The sequence below is a fragment of the Megascapheus bottae genome, chromosome 23 (assembly GCF_031878675.1).
Source record: "Megascapheus bottae isolate mThoBot1 chromosome 23, mThoBot2.hap1, whole genome shotgun sequence".
Lineage (NCBI taxonomy): Eukaryota > Metazoa > Chordata > Mammalia > Rodentia > Geomyidae > Megascapheus > Megascapheus bottae.
This window is the reverse complement of record NC_143531.1, coordinates 13,449,876-13,471,584: the sequence shown is the minus strand read 5'-3', so window position 1 is coordinate 13,471,584 and position 21,709 is coordinate 13,449,876. Positions and strand designations below refer to the sequence as shown.

At 37.9% G+C, this 21,709-nt stretch overlaps 1 protein-coding gene across 1 annotated transcript in view; it reads left to right on the top strand.

Moving 5' to 3' along the window:
- Window positions 1–21,709, top strand: part of Nfkb1 (nuclear factor kappa B subunit 1) — a 90,568-nt gene that overhangs the window by 1,007 nt on the left and 67,852 nt on the right. Inside the window, exons 2-4 of the mRNA XM_090356747.1 lie at window positions 3,197–3,272; window positions 8,637–8,674; window positions 12,598–12,696. Coding sequence (XP_090212873.1) covers window positions 3,197–3,272; window positions 8,637–8,674; window positions 12,598–12,696 — 213 coding nt within the window. The remainder of the gene's footprint in view (window positions 1–3,196; window positions 3,273–8,636; window positions 8,675–12,597; window positions 12,697–21,709) is intronic.

The window sequence follows — 21,709 nt, the reverse complement described above, 5'->3', positions numbered from 1 at the left end:
CCTTTTTCCTGCTAGGGTTTTTTCTCCTCCCCTTGAGTATTTGGGCTTAAACTCAAGCCCATTCAGATTGTTTGTTGGTCTAGTGCTCCACTGTTTGCGTAATGACTCCAGCCCAATATTTTTTTCTGGTTAGAGATAAAGTTTTGCAGACTCTTCTAGTCTGAGCTAGCTTTGAACTTTGATTTTCCTGAGTAGCCTGGAGTATGAGTTTGAGTCATTGGTTGGAACTCAGCTCTTCCTAGCTTTTTACCTAAAAAAAAAATTCCAAGTCTATGGAAATGTTGGCTAGCCTAACAAATCCATGTTGGCAGTGGACATTTTGTTTCTTTTTCTTCTTCTCTATATGCATGTATTCTGAGAACCACTAGAAAGCAGTTTTCAAAGTAATTACAGTTGGAATATAATAATACAGACAAGATGTCATTCCATAGCTGTTTCATCGTTAGCATGATTAGGTACCAGAACAGAAGCTTGGTAGGGGTCCAGAATGGTGGCACAAAGCCTCTAATTTCAGGATGCTGCTTTTTAAGTTGAAGAGGCAGAAACATAATTTTTCTATTTGATGGTCAAAGCTGTAGTAGTGGCCTATATAAAACGTTGAGAGAAATTGCTAGTTGCTACCTGGAAGAGGAAGAGCTGAGTTAGGAAAGACTTCCCAAAAGAAGTCTAGGTAAGGTGAGATTTGAAGGATGTATTTTGCTAGGCCTGTCAGTGAAAGGGAATATGACCTACCCAGACACCCCAGTCCAATTATGATAATGAACACTTGTTCATTATTATCATTTTGCATTTAAATTTTGGTAGGCACCATGTAAAATGACAGAATTATCAAATGTATTCATATAAAAACCTCATCCAGACCCTTCCCACTCCCTATCCCCAGAGAAAGCTAAAATTAAAAAAAAAAATTGAGGAATCTGATGTTGCTACAACTAAAACAAGAAGCCTGTCACCGGTGGCTCATATCTGTAATACTAACTATTCAGGAAGCTGAGATCGAAGGATCGTGGTTCAAAGCTAATCTGGGAAGACAAGTCTTGAGATTCATCTCCAGCTGGGGTTCAAATGGTAGAATCCTAGCTTCGAACAAGGTAGCTCAGGAACAGGACCCAGACCTTAGATTCAATCCCATGACTGGCACAAAAAATAAAATAAAATAAATGAGTGAGAAAAAGCATAAAAAGTGTATAATATTCTGGTTGACTTGAAAAGAATGAATATACATTACTGACATTATAATGCCACTTTGCAATTTTGTTATAAAAATGGTGATACTGGATTAACCTAGGGACGCTTTCTTTGATTGCAGGGTGCAAGACTTAGTATCAAAACCCTCTGTTTTACCTTTCACTTTTAATATACTATTTCTAACCATTTAAAGGCCAACTCTAACCAATATGAGGACTGCTTCTGTTTGGTTTTAAACCATGCTTTGCTGTATACACACAGGAAATCTTTATCAAATAGAGATGGCCCTTTATGCCACACCAGAGGAAAACCTGCTGTAGACATTCATTTTGAAAGTTTCTTATGTGGCCCATTTTTGCTCATCAGTGACAGGGGTGGGGTGTGTTCTGAAATTTCCATTTTTTGAAAAGTCCTTGAAGTATTGTAACCTCTTGTCTTGGATTTGAACTAAGGTCCTCATGTTTTTGCTTAACTCTTCCACTTAAAGTTTTTATTTTAACACTTGACCCACAACTCCATTTAAGGCTTCTCATTGGTTAAATGAAGATAAGAGGCTTAGGGATTTTTCTGCCTGGATAGGATTCAAACCTTGATCTTCAGATCTCAGCCCTCTGAGTAGCTTGGATTACAGGCGTGAGCCACTGATATCCAGCCCCTTGTTGATTTTACTAGACATAGGAGGTTCTTAAGGGACCGAGAACCTCCAGTAATTTAGTAATAAAGACAAGGGGCCAAGTTGTAATGTTGATTATTAAAAAATATAGTATATTTTAAACATAGTAACCTGGCTTCTAGCACACATTCTAGTGTATAAAAATAAAAAGGAAAATGAAAGTGGTTCTGTGGCTCAAGTGGTAGAGCACTAGCCTTGAGCTGAATAGCCCAGGAACAATACCCAGGCCCAGAGTTCAAGCCCCATGACCAGCCCCTCCCCTCCAAAAAATGAAAAAGAAAAGAAATGGTAAGATCAGAAATATGAATATAAAGTTCTAGAGGAGCTAAATGGGAAAAATATTTGGGAATAATATTTATTATGTCTGTCCTATTTTCATGCCCTATAACAAATTACTACAAACTTGGAACTTATTAACCACACAAATTCATCCTCTTGTGGTCTAGATGCCAGAACTGTAGATCAGGGTGCTGTCTGGACTGCTTTCATCTCTTGCTTCTTTGAATTTATAGAGCTGCCTGAAGTCTTTGGCTGTAAACCCAACCTCTTACTTCCATTATCACTCTGAGTTCCTAAGTCTCTCTTATCCCATCTCTCTAGGATTAGGGAATCTGGAATAATTCTCCCTTTAGTAGCTTTACCTTAATAGCATATGAAAAACTCTCTTTGCTATATCAAGTAGTATTCCTAAATCCTGAGTACCAGGCTATCCACATTTTAGGAGGCCACTATTTAACCTAACACCACCACCACTAAGTTCCAGGTATTTTGCAACATGGTAGGAAAATAGAACTGAAAATATAAATAAATGAGATCAGTGCTCAGTTATCTGCTCTGTGGACTGTCAATTATATGTCTGAAGGCCTTGAGGCTAGTTACATAATCTGGAAGGTCCAGGCTAAGGATATATTTACCACCAAAAAAAAATAAATAAGTGGTTGATTCCTAGGACTCTTTTTTATATGTATATAAGAAAGTATGTACCTCAAATCATACATTCACTTCGTATTTCCTAATCATTCACTGTGATGAGTTTATAGTTGTCTTTGAAGGTATGTTAGCAAGCACACTGTCTGGGCCTTTGCTCTTCGTTTCTTAACACCTAGTTGATTGTCTCCAAGCCTCTCCTAACATAAACCCTGTGTACATGAAACTTAACTAAGTCTCCCAGGGGGACTTTAAAATCTTAATTTCAGGAATCCTATTTACAGGGTTTATCTTGATCTCAAAACAAATACTAGTTTTCCTTCTTGTGACTAGTTTTTAGGGTTCTGAATTTTTGTTTTTAGTATGATGTAAAAGCAGTGACTAAGAGACTTTAATTCTCCTTTGCAGATCTTTCATTTGAATACTTTACCTCACACAATGTTTAGCACAGAGTTATTCCCACCGGACATGCCACTGTCAACAGGTAAGCAAACCATCCCTTTGTCCTCTTGTTTTGCTGTCAAGTTTTTCTAAAATACTCGGGATTTGCCAATAATCTTTTCTAGAACTTCAGTGATGTACATCTTTCAGAATACTTTCTTCAAAAGTACTTGAACAACAAAAAAAATATTCTATCCCCCTCATCCTTTCTATTAATGTCTGGTAGATGAAGCCGTAGGAAGTTCTTTATTCAAGGTAGTATTTTCTTTTGTTTCCAGTTGTACCACCTCTGAGCTCTTTCTAAATTCCTCTCTGCTTTGTTCCATGCCCATACCAAACAGCCTGAACTTCTTAGCTCTGTTCTAAAAACATTTATCTGAAGTTCTGTTATGGGCTAGCCAATATACTAGGCACCAGACCAACCATGTAGGAAAAAAAAATCATCAATATCACCTTAAAAAAAAGACCATTGTGTAATGAGTGTGGTAGTACACACCTGTAATCCTAGCTACTCAATAGCTGGAGACTGGCAGAATCTTGGTTTGAGACCAGCCCCAAGTTAGTGACACTCTATCTCACCCAACAGATCTGAATAGACAAGCTGGATATGGTGGTTCACTCCTATAATTCCAGTTAAGCAGGAAGCCTGGGTAGGAGGATTATGGTTCAAAACCCCAGGAAAAAGTGAAAGCCAATCTGAAAAATAACAAAAGCAAAAAAGAGCTGGCAGCATGGCTCAAGCAACAGATCAATTCCAGTACAAAATAAACAAATAAATAAATAAATGCTTTTAACTTTGCATTCTGACCAATAAGATTAAAAAAAAATCCGTGGTAATTCTTCAACACCACACTGTTAAGTGTTTGAATCCCTGGGTTGCTTAATCTTACATCAAAAATCAAACTTATTTAGCTTCTTTTTCAATTGATTAGATTAGCTTGGCACGATAGCACTGATTGCCTCACCAGTGGAGCTTAACAGAACAATGGAGGCAGCATGCAGAGATTGTGTCTAAACCAGAGTCGAAGTTGACAGTGGGTATTTAGTTCACTGTGGATTTCCTTGCCTGTTTCATGGGAGACTTTCCCTCCTATTCTAATTCTCATTTAGAATGAGCTGTGGCTTTGCTAGCACTTACTTTTCATCGCTGACAGCAGAAGGTTGTTCTCCACTTACTACTGTGGTTAGTGTTTCCAGAGTTCCGGGGAGGGGAGACACTGCCACAGTCCACCTTCAGCAGCCGCAGGTCATCACAGTGGCCTTTCTGCCCTGCCCACACAGCCCGGGCTAACGTTTATCTGAGGCGTGTGAACACTGCCCAGTGAGAGCCCTGGGTCATCTTCCTGTTTATAAATCAATGCTTAGGGGCATTTGTGTTTCCTGTGAACTTTTTTTTTTTTGCCAGTCCAGGGGTTTGAACTCAGGGTCTGAGCACTGTCCTCAAACTTTCTCAAGGCTAGAGCTCTACCACTTGAACCACAACACCACTTCCAGCCTTTTCTATGTATGTGGTACCAAGAAATCAAACCCCAGTCTTCGTGCATGCTAGGCAAGCACTGTACCACTAGGCCACCTCCCAGCCTTCCTGTGAACTTTCTTTTAAGTGTGGGGTTCCAAGCACTTTTGTTAATATTCATGCTTTTTTGAAAAATAATAATAATAAAGTAAGAACTCGGTTCCACCCACAGGAAATACATACTTTTTTCTATCTTATACCTGGTGGATACCAAACAGGATCCTGAGGTCAATTTTGTTTCTATGCATGTTTCTTTTTTCTTTAAGCTTTATGGGCAGGGCATAGAATTAAGATTATCAGAAGAATCATCTCAGTAAATATTCTGCGGTCAGAGCTGCATCTTGTAAGAAATATCTTACCATATCATTAGAAAAACTTTTAAAAGTGTACCTAAACATCTTATTTTCTACTTGTAATCTCCACTAAAAGTGGTCATGCCATAGACTAGTTTATATACACCAAGATATATGGGATGTTTGATTCTAGATCTAAGAAAATAAGGAGGTTGTCTCAACCACCATTGAAGTGTAATTTTCATGTGGATTTCTCTCATATTTGTTGGCATATAAGACCAATAGCAGATGTGTGATGATTTGAACACAAGTATGATATAGAATATAGATGATATGCCTTAAGTTAATTCTCTGCATAGTGAAATATCATTTTCATAGCACAGACATGGGACCAAAAGAAAGTGAGCCTCTTGAATATCTTTTTTGCCAGAGATGTTTCATGAGAAATTTTACATACTTAAATCCTACAGGAAAAAAATATGGTACCCAAGCCACAAGTATTTCTAGAAGAGTTAGGAAAAATAAAAAATAGAGGTTTACTATCAATATTTTTTCTACTCCCTTGCATTTTCTAATATCGTTTTATCCACATATTGCTTCCATTACAAAAATATGTTCTTGGTGTATTTCTTTAGAATGCTGAATGAAACGTTGCTGTTACATTGTCAGACATGCTATGCATATATATATATATATTCTTAGCAAAATCAAAAATTTTAATTAGATTTTTTTCAATTTTAATATTGCAGTTACTTATCTAAAAGTAGTTTAAAATGTCCTAAGATGAGCTATGCACTGGTGGCTCATGCCTGTAATCCTAGTTACTCAGAAGCCTGAGATCTGTGTAGTTAACCCAGGCAAGAATGTCTGTCAGAATCTTATCTCCATTAAACTACTGAGAAAGAGCTGGAAGTTGAGCTGTAGCTCAAGTGATAGAATGCTTGCCTTGAGCCAAAGGAAACTCAGGGACAGTGCTCAGGCCCTGAGTTCAAGCACACACACACACACACACACACACACACACACACACACACACACACACAATGTCCATAGATGGCTTGACACAGCACACACCCATAATCTCAGCTCCTCAGAAGGCTGAGATGTGAGGATCATAGCTGAAAATCAGCCCAGGAAAAAATGTTCATGGGACTTCATTTCCAATTGATTAGCAAAATGCCTGGCTGGAGTTATGGTTCAACTGTTAGAGTACCAGCTGAGCAAATTTGAGTCCTTAAATTCAAACCCTAGTACTTTCTCCCAAAAAAGAATGCTTAAGGATTGATTTTTTTATTAAAGATTTTTTATTGTGATTAATTGAAGGGTTATATTATATTCACCAGATAAAAGGTGCATAACTTCACAAACACTGATACTCTTTCTCATGACATGGTGCCCATTTCCCTCCCACCCTCCCCCCCGCTTATCTTGATTTCCCCCCTTCCCTATCCAATTTCAAATAACCAATTAAGCACATATAAAATATATCAGATAACAAGGTGAAATATTGTAACAATATGAGATAGCCAAGGGATGGCAAAAGAGATGAGAGATAACATAGTACATTAAGGACAACAATCACTCATTATATGGCTTTTGTTTCCTTATCCTGGAGGTCCTTACGTTTAGTGTTGTACTATTTGGCCTAGTGTCCTAGATTTTTTTCTATTGTAAATCTCTGCTAGGAAAGCCCAAGGTTTCTACTGATTATGACAAATGAGGGAGACTATTGGGCCTATGTTCCTTTGAGTCTAAGGATGTATTTTTATACAGAAAAAAAATGCAACTAACTGTATTGTTACTTGATCACTGATGCTCTATTTTTTCCTTTCTCTTCTGTGTTTCATTTTAAATTCAGCCACTTTCCAACTGGCCTGCTGGTAAAGTTTTTGAATAAGAGGAAATAATTTTAACTTAGTTTCCTGTTGTTCTCTAATTTATCTTGGCTCACCATGATACTGAAGTGATAAAATTCTATTTTAACTTACTGTTTATTTTAAATTCTAACCTGAAGTTTTATCTTTTCTTCACAAATTATCTACCTAAAGTAAGTTCTAGTGAGCTAGAAAACAGTGATGATTCAAATGGGAAGAACTACATTCTTTTAAAATATTTTTAGTACAGACATCTTAAGTTAAAAAAATAAAAAGGACTACCCAGTGTCTTTCTTTATTTCAGAGCTGTGGGTTATGGTACAGTTGACATGAAAACCAAATAATGTGCCTAACAACTTCCTCATAGTAAATGTATTTATATTTATACTGTCAGAGTTCCTGATTTTCCTTTGAATTTTTTTTTTTTTTTTTTTTTTTTTGCCAGTCCTGGGCTTGAGCTCAGGGCCTGAGCACTGTCCTTGGACTTTCTCAAGGCTAGAGCTCTACCACTTGAGCCTCAGCACCACTTCCGGCTTTTTTCTATATATGTGGTACCGAGGAATCGAACCCGGGTCTTCATGCATGCTAGGCAAGCACTTTAACCACTAGGCCAAACTCCCGGCCCTTCCTTTGAATTTTTAAGTCAGACATTGGTGGGCTTTACATTGACTATCTCATTTTCTTTATGTTTTTACAATAATGAATTGGCATGTACTTGTGTTCACTTCAATTATTTGCAGGACTTTGTTTTAAAAATCCTTGTACTACTTGGGCCGGGAGTTTGGCCTAGTGGTAGAGTGCTTGCATAGCATACACGAAGGTCCGGGTTCGATTCCACAGTACCACATACATAGAAAAAAGCCAGAAGTGGTGCTGAGGCTCAAGTGGTAGAGCTCTAGCCTTGAGAAAGTCCAAGGACAGTGCTCAGGCCCTGAGCTCAAGCCCAGGACTGGCAAAAAAAAAAAAAAAAAAAACAAAAAAGTCCTTGTACTATTTATACTTGCTGTAAATTTAATTTTTATTAATTTAGTTTCCATTGTGTGTGCTATAATCTTCATCTAGTAGCACAATATGAATATTTTACAGAAATGTAAAAGGCGATGACTTGATAAAAAAAAAAAGACCAGGTGAAATTATTAGCAGACAAGATGAACAAACCAGTTAGATCATAAAGATGATATTTACTTGACTCTGTAAGGGAAAAGAACAGGAACGGAGAAGCAGGTAGCTTGGGCTCTTTATCTGTGTCTCCCTTGTTGTAGGTGACTATCTCCATTCCTCTTAATCTAACACAGGGTGCATTCTCTTTGGGGAATGAAGGTTTCTGTCTTACTGATGTGAAGACAAAGGAAAATGTCATAATACTCAGGAAGTGCTTGCTGCTCATTGCTGGTATTTTTGTTGTCCTCAAAATGCTTTGTTGAGAGCGAAGGCTATTGGTATTAATTCTTACCCCAGCCATCAAGCCTGTAGTGTCTGAGCAGTTCGCAAGCAGCACTGATTTGTTGTGGTACTCAACACTTGTAAAGAAAGCTATTGTTAGAACAAGAGTAAATTTCATATTTCAGAGGAGGAAAAAGGGATTCTATCCTTGTGGAACTTGAACTGGAAAATTGATTTGAAACTCCCATTTAACTACATATTTTCAATTTTTTACCTTTTTAAAAAAAATGAATTTGAGAATCCTCACAGTTTCTTTTGATTTCTTTGTTGTTTTGTTTTAGATGGCCCATACCTTCAAATATTAGAACAACCTAAACAGGTAAGAAGTTTAAAGGGGTGGGAGTTGTGTTTTTTGCTTGTTTTTGCATTTTTGGATTCCCTATACATTGCAAAGTATTGTTTCCAACTTTGAATAATAGTAAATTAATTTTATGAAGGAAATAACTTATCTGAGTGATCATCAGACTACCATATTACATAATTCATCTACTTTACATTTCTTAGTCATTCTTCAGATGGTCTTGAGCCTTATTCTGTGAAGCTTCTGTTAGTTAGATCCTTGGTTATTCTGTTATCTCTCCCAGCTTAGCTCATCAGCCACTCCCAGGAAAGATAGGTTATTTCCACTCATTTTCTTTTCAAAGGAAATATATATGCATTCAGCCCCTGTTCACTGAGCTTTATCCATCTGTCAAGCCCACATATACCTATGACTTCCTGACCTTCCTCCTTCCTTACTCCAGTATTTTCTGTTTGGTGGACTATATCACCTAAGACACTACAAATACTTAGGTGTGTTTGTAGTTGAATAATCTTCCTTCTGATATTAGCGTTAGGCTCAGTCTTCCCAGAGCAAGGATTTCCACTGGATTCTGGAGACTATAGCTCAGAATTGAAATGGTCAAGACAGATACTGGTGACTCACGCCATAATCCTAGCTACACAAGAGGCTGAGATCTGACGATCTCTGTTGGAAGACAGCCTAGGCATCAGAGTCTGTGAGACTCTTATCACTGATAACTACTCACGAAAAGCTCGAAGGCACGTCCTGACTTCCCTTTCCTTTACTTCATTTCCATGTCCATCTCCGCAGCAGGGATATCTCTCATGAAGTCGCTGATTCAAAGACCTTCCTCATGAAGTTTTGTCCCCTGAAATTCTCTATGCAGTAATCTGGCATCTGGAGAAATTCCCTAGCTTGTAAATATCCATGAAACTGATAAATCAACTAAAATGTATCTACACATGTATTTTTTTAAGTACAGTGGGTATTTTTTGTATAAACATACCGTAATAAGAATTTTAACAAGCAAGTCTTTATCCTAGGCCTAAAAAGTCCTAATGAAGAACTGACATTTATGATTTACCTGAAGGATTAATTGTCATTCAAGAATTCAAAGCTGAATTCATTATGTGTGAACACATTAAAAAAAAAAAAACAACTTAGTGTGAGTAAAACAATGTGTTCATTTCCCAAGCTGGTCTTATTTTGATGTGTGCCATAGCAAAAGTGACATGGCTGTCTTTAAGTCAGACTTTCTGACTGGAGAGATGTACCCATGCCTTTGGGGATGGTGACTCATTTTAAGCAGTGGAGTTTCTGAGATGAATGGCTGTAGATTGGGGAGCTTTTAATCACAGGAAAATTCAAATCAGAAATGCAATCCACACTTTGCATCTTGAAAAAAGGATTTGACCTCAGAATCAAAATGACTTCGTGTAGAGTATTAGATGAAAATTCAACCAATAAGAATGCAATAATTGAACCAGGAGTTTGGTCTCGAAGTAAGAGTGCTTGCCTAGCATGCATGAAGACCTGGGTTCAAGTCCTGGGTATCACATACATAGAAAAAAGCCGGAAGTGGTGCTGTGGCTCAAGTGGTAGAGCTCTGGCCTTGAGAAAGTCCAAGGACAGTGCCCAGGCCCTGAGTTCAAGGCCCAGGACTGGCAAAAGAAAAAAAAGAAAAGAAAAAATATTGTAATAACTAATGCCCACTGTTTTATAACCTATTTAAGTCATGCCTGTTTACTTTTAGTTTAACACCAGTCTCCATAAGATGTAAAACTATATATGTGTGTATTTTTCCAACTGCTGCAAAGGAATTTGGTATTAATTTTTTTAAGTTAGGAAAAAAATGCCCTTTTTCTTAGGGGCCTTTTTGGCATTTGGCACATATTTCCCCAGCCCTGAGAGAGATACATCATAGAATATTCTTTCATGTAGTCCATCTGTTGCATATTGAGACTGTTTTACAACTAAAGCATGTTTGAGTTGATTTTCAGTCAACTAAGTCTCCATTTTGATAGCGTTTGCTGCAAGCTGGCTCTTGTACATGCTGCTGTTTTTTTCCATATTCTTGGAAATTTCACTGAACTGTTAAAAATAAACTAACAGTCATTGCTTACAAAAGAGATGGGGCTGACTTTGTAACTGAAATCTTTTTTTAGTTTGAATTTTGTGAAAAGCAAAACAGAAGAATTGCTTTTCCAATTTTACCTTCATCAAGATCATGTGACATTCAGTTTCTGTGTCTCCCAAGGAAACTTATGTAGTGGTTTAGGTCTTTAAAAAAAAATAAAAAGAGTTTCACCCATACTGCAGATCTGTGCTTGAAGAGCTTTCTCACACTGGGGAACTGACCTCAGGCCTTTTTCATCAAGTTAAAAAAACAAAAAACTGTTTTAGGACCAATCTTTGTTGGAAATCAGGAAGTCCTTAGAGAATACAGGGACAGTCACAGATGCTTCCTGAAGATTTAAATGAGTTCATTTCACTGGGCCAACTCAAAGATAAAGCCCTTACCAGGCCTAATGAGATATAGCAACAACTAAGATAGCAAAAGCTTTACATTTGTGTGTGAGCTCAAAGCTATTAAACAGAATCTTTGTGTCTTCTGGGGGTTCTGTAGGTATTTGAGAAACCCCTCATCAACAATTAGTGGTTATGGGATGTTCCTGATGGTCTAGTGATCTAATGCTGATCATTGAAGTCTAGCCCACACTAGAAATAAATGGAAAGTGAGGGGCCGGGAGTTTGGCCTAGTGGTAGAGTGCTTGCCTAGCATGCACAAAGGCCCGGGTTCGATTCCTCGGTACCACATACATACAAAAAAGCCAGAGTGGTGCTGAGGCTCAAGTGGTAGAGCTCTAGCCTTGAGAAAGTCCAAGGACAGTGCTCAGGCCCTGAGCTCAAGCCCAGGACTGGCAAAAATAAAAATAAATGGAAGGCGAGGTTGTTTCTTCAGACTATGTTGGCATATTGTTCTTTTCACCCAGGGGTCAAAAAAGAAACAACATTCAATTAAGTGATGATTTAATTGTAAACTATGTGTACTATCAGACATTGGCATCATTATGACATTAAATACAGAAGCATCCTTAATATGAGGAGCTCCCTTCATTTGCATAATTGTTTTGCAATATTCTTTATACATATGCATTATTATATAACTGGATTATAATTAAGTTAGCTTCAAATAAGTAATTTGGTTAGAACTAGAATAGACCTTAAAAGATAGTCTGGTATAATTGTCCAGAGAGAGAGAGAGAGAGAGAGAGAGAGAGTGTGTGAAATAAAACATAGCACTTTGATATTGATTGGTTCATAATGGTTCATGTAGTTAATTTCATTGGCTACTAACATCTGTAAAATTCCTACATCAGATTGATAAATAAAGAACTATCTAGTTTTGAATTCCTTCAAGCCAGTTAGTCTTCAAGCTTGAGCTCAATTACATCCATACCTCAAAAATGAAAGACCTTATCCTTGGAATGACAAGCAGCTCATCAGGTGCCTGGTGTAGCAGATGACAGGATATTGAAAAAAAAAATACTCCTGCAGAGAAGAGAAAGGAATGCCTCTGAGTTACAAATAGAGAAGAAGAACTTGTACCAATCAACCAGAGTTCAGGGCTTAGCAGCAGCAATTTGAGATGAGAGAGTTTCAATTCAGACAGGCCATAATGCATCACATCCAGAGGTTCAAACATGAATTTGAACCTCTCCCTATGGGAGAGCTCCCTCAGGCTCGGCTGTGTGGCTTCTCAGTCACAGCTCAGTACACAAATAGCAGTTCACACTCATTGAGGGAAAACCATTCTGTCCAGTTACCTTTTACAGTCGGCTGTGTTTTCTGTGTCTTATCTATTACACCTGAATGTGATACATTTGTGTATAATTTTCATCACTATTGTTTCTAGTATGCATTTCTTCAACTCACTGGGTCTGTCTTCACCTTTGCAGAGAGGATTTCGTTTCCGTTACGTTTGTGAAGGCCCCTCGCATGGCGGACTTCCAGGCGCGTCTAGTGAAAAGAACAAGAAGTCCTATCCCCAGGTCAAAGTAAGTCAAGGAATCCATCCTGCTAGGTGAATTCTGGAAGATTCTGTTCCCTGGGAGCCAAACCAAGCATGTACTTTACATTAGTATAGTCAGCCTTGCCCCTAACTTTTAAAAGTGACAACTTTTGGGGGGGCCACTAGGTAGAGCATTTGCCTAGCATGCATGAAGTCTTCAGTTTGATTCCCCAGTACCACCTACACAGAAAAAGCTGGAAGTGGTGCTATGGCTCAAATGGTAGAGCTCTAGCCTCGAGAAAGCTCAAGGACAGTGCTCCAAAATGTCAGCTTATGAGAAGAAGGCATCTTGAAAAATGAGAAGTAACGAATTCTAAAACTGTTTCCAGGCCCACTTAGCATAGATATTTCCAACAACAACTAAGAAACTTTTTACTATTTCCCTGTCATCTTAAAGATTTTTTTTTACCCTGTGATCTCTGAAACATTAATGAGTATTTGAAGCAAACGCTTTATTTAGGCTCTGTAGAGATTTAGTGAGAAATAAAACAGATGACTGAATTTATGAACTATATGCTATATTATGTAAGATCATGAATTCAGGTCCAGACAATAGGAAAAGCTATGAAGGCATGGAATAGGCTAACCAAGACTTCTGAAAATCATTGTTCTAGAGTGTAAAATACAGAAATTTGAATATTATGCTCTACATAAAGTCTTTTAGAGGCCAAGTGAGGAAATATACACAAGTGGCCTATAGAAAACGTTTAAGTACCCAAAGGCCACAGTCTGAGAAGTTATATGTAGGCATTGGTCTCTGTTGGAATGAACTATGGCATATAAACAACTTCTTCATCTTGAGATTCCTTTTTATTCATTGACTAAATTGAGAATATTTTTTTCTAAGTTGGTTTGACTTTTGATTTTGATAATTGGTTACTTGGTTTCATTTATGTTACGGGTAAATTAGTTAACAATACAATTTAGTTACACAGTTTTTATTCATTCAGTAATTCACATCTTAGACAAAAAAGTTACCAATATTGTTTCATCTTGGTATACATGCCCCTGGGGATAAAACATACTTCTGAGCTCAGTTTTTTGTTGGCTTATTTTTATAAGCAGATGCTCAACAAATCTGGCCCTTGCCAAAATTCTAATGGAAGGGAATTTATCTTTGGTTTTGCTAGTCTCATGTTTGTTTCTTCCCTTTCCAAGCCCAAGTCTCTCTAGTTCCTTATCTTTATTCTAACTGAAAAAAAAAATTATTCTGATACCATTCTGTATCTTTCGAGTGAAATGTACTAATAGCATGAGGGTCTCACTGGTCATATTTTCTTTTTTGAGATTTTTAAATTGTAATTAATAGAGGGGTTACAGTTATATTTGCCAGATAGAAGATGCATTACTTCTCAGACATTGATACTCCTTCTCATGTTTTTGTCCCCATTCCCCTCCCCCATTGGTCATATTTTCATTGTAAGTCTTTTAGTTCCAGTTGTGAAATGAAAGGTGCTATTCCTGTTAAAAGTATTTAGGCAGGTAAATTCACAATGTCCGAAGTCTGCAGAAGCTGGCCCCTAATGACTTTCCAGATGTTAGCAATGTACATTCCAAGTCCAGTAGCCTCAAAACCAGTGAAGCTGATTATATAATTCTGAGACCAGAACCAAAGGCTGAAGAAACCCAGTTGGGGTGAGGGTGGAGGTTGGTTGCAAATGTTAAGTCCTGGAGTCCAAAGAGTAGAGAACCTGGAGTTTTGATATGCCAAGGACAGGAGAAGAGGAGTGTTTGAGGTCTGGAGAAAGAGATCAAAGAAGCCTCTCTTTGCATTTTTGTTCTGCTTCAAGCCCTGGCTGATTGGAGGAAGTCTACACACACTGAGGGCAGAACTTCCCCTCATTCCACTAACTTACATGTCAGTCTAGATGCACCCTCACAGACACACACAGAAATAATACCCTACCAGCTCTCCAGGTATCACTTCCTCCTCTCAAGTTGGCACCTAAAATGAACCATCCCTACAGTCATTCAGCTTGTGGGATGAGAAAATGAGCTCTTGCCTGAGGAAAGGGAGTACCACTAAAGAGGGGGAAAGCATGTACTTAGGTCTGATACGTTATCTTTTAGTGTTCATAACAACTTCACTAAATAAAAAATTCTAGCAGGTCTCAGAGTGTGGCCTAGTGGTAGAGTGCTTGCCTAGCATGCACAAAGCCCTGGGGTTGATTCCTCAGGACCACATACACAGAAGTTGCTTACGTGGTAGAGCACCAGACTTGAGAAAGCTCAAGGCCAGCCCCTAGGCCCTGAGTTCAAGCCCCAGGACTGGCAAAAAAAAAATTTTTTTTAAATGTACAAAGCCTATAAGGGAACAGAAACTCTGAAAGAAATTAATTGTCCTTTCTCAAATGACTAGCAATTTGCTTATCATACAAACAGATCATTGTTGACTGCCCCTCTTCCGTAGATTGTATGGACTTGCTGTTGACAGGGAGATAAGGAGACAAAACATGAAAAAGGCAGTGGTGAAATACATCACCAATACTGAAAATTCTGGCAAGTAAGGAAGTGAATAGCTTGGCAGACAAATGCCATGACATCTGGCACTTTTTAAAGCACACGTGTCTAGAAATCATACGTAAACATTGCGTTTCTGTGTCTGTCAAACTGTGATAATAATTGAAAAATCACATTATCAATATTGACATAGATGGATTATGAGTACTTAAAAACTAATATGAAGAGATAAATAGGTTTTGTTTGTTTGTACTAGCCCTTTATAAAAAGTATAAATTATGGTATTTTTATGAATTGTTACCTTCTATTGCTCTTGTGTTTTGTGGCTAGTGGCAGTTCTTGGTGCTAACATAGCATTAACTCTGTGGTAAATTTATGGGCTTCTTCATGGGTCTTCACATAGTGATTCTACTGACTGAAAAACAATCCTATCCCACGGTCCATAACAATTTAGAAATGAAACAACTTAATGTTAATTAGATATCCTTGCCCGATTGCTTCTATGTGAACAAGTGTTAAATTTAGTGGGAAAGAGTATATAAAGTATTTAAAGTGAAGTAAGTCGGGGCCGGGAGTTTGGCCTAGTGGTTAAAGTGCTTGCCTAGCATGCATGAAGACCCAGATTCAATTCCTCGGTACCACATGTAGAAAAAAGCCGGAAGTGGTGCTGAGGCTCAAGTGGTAGAGCTCTAGCCTTGAGAAAGTCCAAGGACAGTGCTGAGGCCCTGAGCTCAAGCCCAGGACTGGCAAAAAAATAAATAAATAAAAAAATAAAGTGAAGTAAGTCAAAATACAAAAATGAAGGAGATTGTTGATTATTAAACTTTATGTAGAGCTGCATTATATCATCCAATTGGCATACATTCATGAAACATCCAATCACATTATTAGAAAGTGTGATTGAGAGATTACAGCCTAGACCAGGAGTGTGGCCTAGTGGTAGAGTGCTTGCCTATCATACACAAAGCCCAGGGTTCGATTCGTCAGTACCACATACATATAACAAAAAACTAGAAGTGATGCTGTGGCTTAAGTGGTAGAGCACTAGCCTTGAGAAAGCCCAAGGACAGTGTCCAGGCCCTGAGTTTAAGCCCCAGAAGAGGCAAAGGAATATTACAGAATATCAACTGTCCTTCTTCCTTAGGCCCATTCACTAAGACAGTAAGTGTACTGGCCATTTATACATAGTATTATTTGTTTTAGAAATGCTTAATCAGAAGGATAGGAGGAGAGAAAGAAGAGACCAGCATGAATTATTTCTTCTCCAGAAGCTTTTCTCTAGTCTAGCTCCCATGAAGGATAGTCATAAATCTTTGAGTTTACAGAGGGGTTTCTAATGATGTTTCACACCAAAATGTAGGCACAGTAAAAGGCTGCTCTCTCTTCTCTCTTGTCTGGAAGATTTGTCAGTTGTGCTTCCTTTTCTGTGGTAATTTACTGAGCACCTGTGCCACCTGAGGCAGAAAGGGACACATGGCACATGTGCCCACATCAGAGTTTCAAACTCTTCACCATTAGCCAGAAAATTCTTTGTTGTGGGAAGGCATCTGATGCATACCAAGATAGTTAGCAGCAGCTCTGACCTCTCCTCATGAACATTTCAACAACCATGCTAACAAAATGTCTGTAGGCATTATCCAATGTTCCCTCCTTTTAAGGACCACTGATACCAATGAAGTAAGTGCCAAGTGGATTTTAACCTGACGCCTTTGCGTACTTTACTACTCAAAAGCTGTATTAGATGCATGGCCTGGAATGGCCTGTGTGCACTGGCTATTTTACAGACGTGTACCTTTCCTAATTGTTAGCAGATGCTTCGTAATTTCAAAGTGACATTGTGGTATCTGAATCATTTCTCCTAGCATCTCTGAGTTAGTGTGCCTGGATACTAATGAGCAAGCATGTTAATCTTTTCATGAGTGTGACAGAACAAAAACAAAAACAACTGAGTTGGCTTGAAGCAAAGCTGAAACAACATAGCAAAATACTATGGGAGAGGAAGGCCTGGGGCTTGAACTCAGAGCCTAGGCACTGTCCCTGAGCTTTTATGTTGAAGGCTAGCACTCTACCCACTTGAGTCAAAGTTTTACTTCTAGCTGTTTGGTGATTAATTTCCTGCGCTGTGTGGCTTTAATCTGCCATCCTCAGATCTCCGCCTTTTGAGAAGTTAAGGTGAAAAGTGTGAGCCACTACCCCACCACATCCCACTCCACCCCCACACACACCAGCCAGTGGAGGCAGGGACTGCTAAGAGACAGGAAGTGGACAAAGAGTCCTGCCCTTCAAAGGCATGCCCTCAGTAACCTTCTGTCAGCCAAGTGCCTTCTCCCAATAACCTATTTAATATGAACTCATCAATGGATCGACCTACTGATAAAGTTAATGCTCTCATGATCTATTCACCTCAGAGCAGCACCGCCACCTGAGGAGCAATCCTTCTTTCTACGCGTGAGCTTTCTAGTAACTGCTGGGCTTTAGATACACAAAAAGATCATTTGTAGAACTCAGAGAACATTCCCTTGCTGTGCTGTGGATGCTGCTTTCATACAGCTGAGAAGACTTTTACTTGGCTCTACAAGTCTTCCCATTCTTCCAAACAGAAAATTGAGGTCACAGACACCAAATACCACCATGTAGATTTGACAGTAATGTTTTACTGCATTTGTTCTCTCACGTCTTTCTGTCTCTGTCTCTTGTCTTTCTCACTCTCTGAAGGAGAATATCTAAATTCCACTAAATCCCCACTCACCACTCCCTTTGGCCTTCTTCCTTCTTCCTTCTCCATATGGGAAACCATGTACTATATGCCAAACTTGCTCTCTCTGAGATGGCATTTATACTTGATAAGTTTTTATTTATAAATACTGGCATTTTCACATCATCATCATCATCATCATCATCATCATCATCATCATAATTTTACCAGCTTCACCACAAACTTCTGATTATATCTGATGGCTTCTCTTCAGTCCAAAAGAGGATTAAAACCAGGCCCTATCAAAGACAAAGCAAAGCTGTTACACTATTGGTTCCTCTTTACTATCAGAATAAAAATGTGTTCATTAACAGTTTGGAGTTTAGGATATATAATATTCTGTATATATATATATATGTGTGTGTGTGTGTGCATATGTAAATAAATCTGAGGAAGGTATGCAGACTCACCCTATTTTAAGTATTCCTGTTAAAGATTTAATCATCCATTATACTGGCCTATAAAGTGTGCCTTGAACATTTGCTCAATGATTTCATCATGGAGCTTCTAATAAACGAGGCTGGCAAGAAAGCACGAGAAACCTCCTCTAGGCCAAGCTTGTCCCTGCCTGTTTTTGACTCAGCAAGGAGTGCCAAGGAAGGCTTGTTGCCCTCTTTTTCCCGAAAGTCCTGCATGAAAAAATTTTAAATCAAAATACCTTCCTCTTCAAGAAGATGGAAAGAGGCCAAGAGGAGAGAGGAGAAGCCCCATGGAGTTTCAGAAACCAATTTCTTCCCCAGCTGCTGGAAGGGTTTTCTGCTATCCTCACTCTATAAAACACAATCCAACATGAGTGACTGTTGCTAAATCTCTTCAATATTCTTACTTTCACTTTAGCTATGAATAACAGAAGAGAAGGGCTTGAAATATAACCAATAACTATTTGGAATCAAATGTTCTGAAGGGAAAGGCATGTGTTGAAATATTTAGATCAATAACGCTTTGCTTTTTGTTTCAATCCTATTCCTCCACTCATTAAAAAGAAAAGTCTCAATATCATTTAAATTACTGCCTGTTAAGTTTCTGTCAGGGTCAGTAAAAACTGGGGCTGTGGCATTTGAGAATATCACATATCTTTGTAGAACCTTTTTCTCTTCTGCATAGACTTGTCTCATTTAGAAGACTTCTACTCTAAGGATTTAGGTGGAATAATAATGGAAATAATTTATTCTGACCCAGATACTTAATACACTGGGGGAGAAGATCACCAATAATCAATTAGGCATGAACACAGGAAAACCTACTTTGTAGCACTTAGTATAATTTCTATTGACACTCAGGCTGTTCACTGTGCTCTTAGGTTAATGAGAGAAGATAACCATGATTTACAGTGTACATTTTGCTCAGTGCTCTGTGACTTACAGAAAAAGAGCTACTTCCTGAAGAGAAGGGTTTATTATCTGCAATGCATGACCCTTTCATGATTTTAGAGGGTTTTCAGACTCCTGAACTTTTAGGGGTGTGTGTGTGTGTGTGTGTGTGTGTGTGTAACTTTTTAAATCAGGTTTTTAAAAATAGAAATATAGTTAAGAATGAATGTTGTACGTAAGGTACAGGTACATGTCATTTAAGTGTCTTACGGTGTAACCAGGCTAGCTTCAAGCTTATTCTGTAGCCCAGACTGGGCTCAAGCTTTTTGTTCTCCTTCTTGCCTTTGCCTCTGTAGTGCTAGGATTATAAGCAAGCACCACTATTCCCAACTTGTGTTCGTAAATCATTTCCTTTGGCACTTCTAAAATTTTAAATTTATATTTTTGCATTTTAAAATATATTTTTAAAGAGTTGGCTAGTTAATGCATAATTCAGGGAAGGCTCCCTTTATTTTGCTCATCAATGGAAAAGAAGTGATTTTGTCAAAACAGAGCCTAGCATAAATGGTAAAAGCCAAAGAAAAAAAGAATAGTTATTTAATCACTAGTCATTGAGCACAATATATTAAGCACTGCTTTCAGGCCAGCAAGCGAAACTCCTATACAAACAATCTAGAACTGTGAACCATTTTTCTTTTACATAAGAGGTTCTACATTTGGACACTAAGATAAAATAGTTCTTTAAATAATAATCATCATCATTAAAGATGGGTGCCAGTGGCTCACACCTATAATCCTAGCTACTCAGGAGGCTGAGATCTGAGGATCATTGTTCAAGCCAGCGTAGGCATGAAAGTCCATGAGACTCTCATCTCCAATTAACTGCCAGAAAACCAGAAGTGGCACTGTGGCTCAAGATGGTAGAGCACTAGCCTTGAGTTCAAGGACAGCGACCAAGCCCAGAGGTCAATCTCCATAACCAACAAAAAAAGTTTCAATATGTCTATCTCAATAATAAGAATTTCTAAAGATCATGCTTTGTAAACTAATGGAAGATTCCAATGATTCATTGTGATACTAGGAACTCAAAGTCACTTGAATCTGATCATTTGATGCACAATAGATAGACATCTAGAAACCACAATATTAAGTGTCTTAGAATACCATTAATTATCATAGTATTAAAACTCTGTCTTTACTTGCAGGAGTCTAAGATTCTTAATCATAGTGTGCATCATCCAGAAATATTCTAGCGATGCTCAAAAATGGCATGTCATTGCCCAGGCCTAGAGTTCAAGTCCCACGACCAACAACAAAAATGGCATGTCTTTTAGCTAGACTGTATTTCTGTGATAATTTTGTCATCATTTTCAAAATTATATCATAGTGATAATATATAACATAATATGATAACAGATGACTGAATAGACAAATCATGGTGTAACTATGACATAGATTATTATTCCACTGTATTTTTGGTAACAATTATGAGGACCCTATGAAATTGAAAAGTGCTTATTACCTAATACTAAAAACAAAGACAAAGGAGTATTACAGATTATTCCCTCTCACTTGGTACCAGCCTGTTTCTGTAGATGAGACTAGTAGATAAATCTTTTCTTTTAATTTTTAATTTCATATTATTTTAATGTATGGAGGGTTACAGTTATATTCTCCAGATAGAAGGTGCATTATTTGCTGTCCTAGCAGAGATTTACAATAGAGCAAATCCTAGATATATAAGGCCATATAGTATGATGCTAAATGAAAGGACCTCCACGATATAGAAACAAAAGCCATATAATGAGTGATTGTTGTCCTTAATGTACCACGTTATCTCTCATCTCTTTTGCTGTCCCTTGGTTATCTCATAATGTTACAATATTTTACCTTGTTATCTTATATATTGGATATATGCTTATTTGATTATTTGAAATAAGATAGGGAAGGGAGGGAAACAAGATGAGGGGTGGAGCTGGGAGGAGGAAAATGAGGACCAAGACATGATGAAGGGTATCAATGTATGTGAAGTAATACACCTTCGACCCGGTAAATATAATGTAACCCTTCTATTAATTACAATAAAAATATATGAAAAAAGAAGGTGCATTATTTCTCACACATTGATACCCCTTCTCATGTTTTGTCCCTATTTTCCTCCCCCACCCCTCATCTTTTTTTACCTCCTATTTCAAATAAACAAATAAACATATATATATAATATACTAGGTAAAAAAGTCAGATACTGTAACAATATGAGATTAACCAAAGGGCAACACAAGAGAAGAGAAAAAAGCATAGTACATTAAGAACAACAGTCACTCATAATCAAGTTCTTGTTTCCATGTCCTGGAGGCCCATTGAGCCTGTGTTCCTTTGAGTCTGGCTTACTTCACTTAAAATAATTTTTCTAAGTCATTCCATTTCCTTACAAATGGGGTGATGTCATTCTTTCTGATGGCAGCATAGAAGGG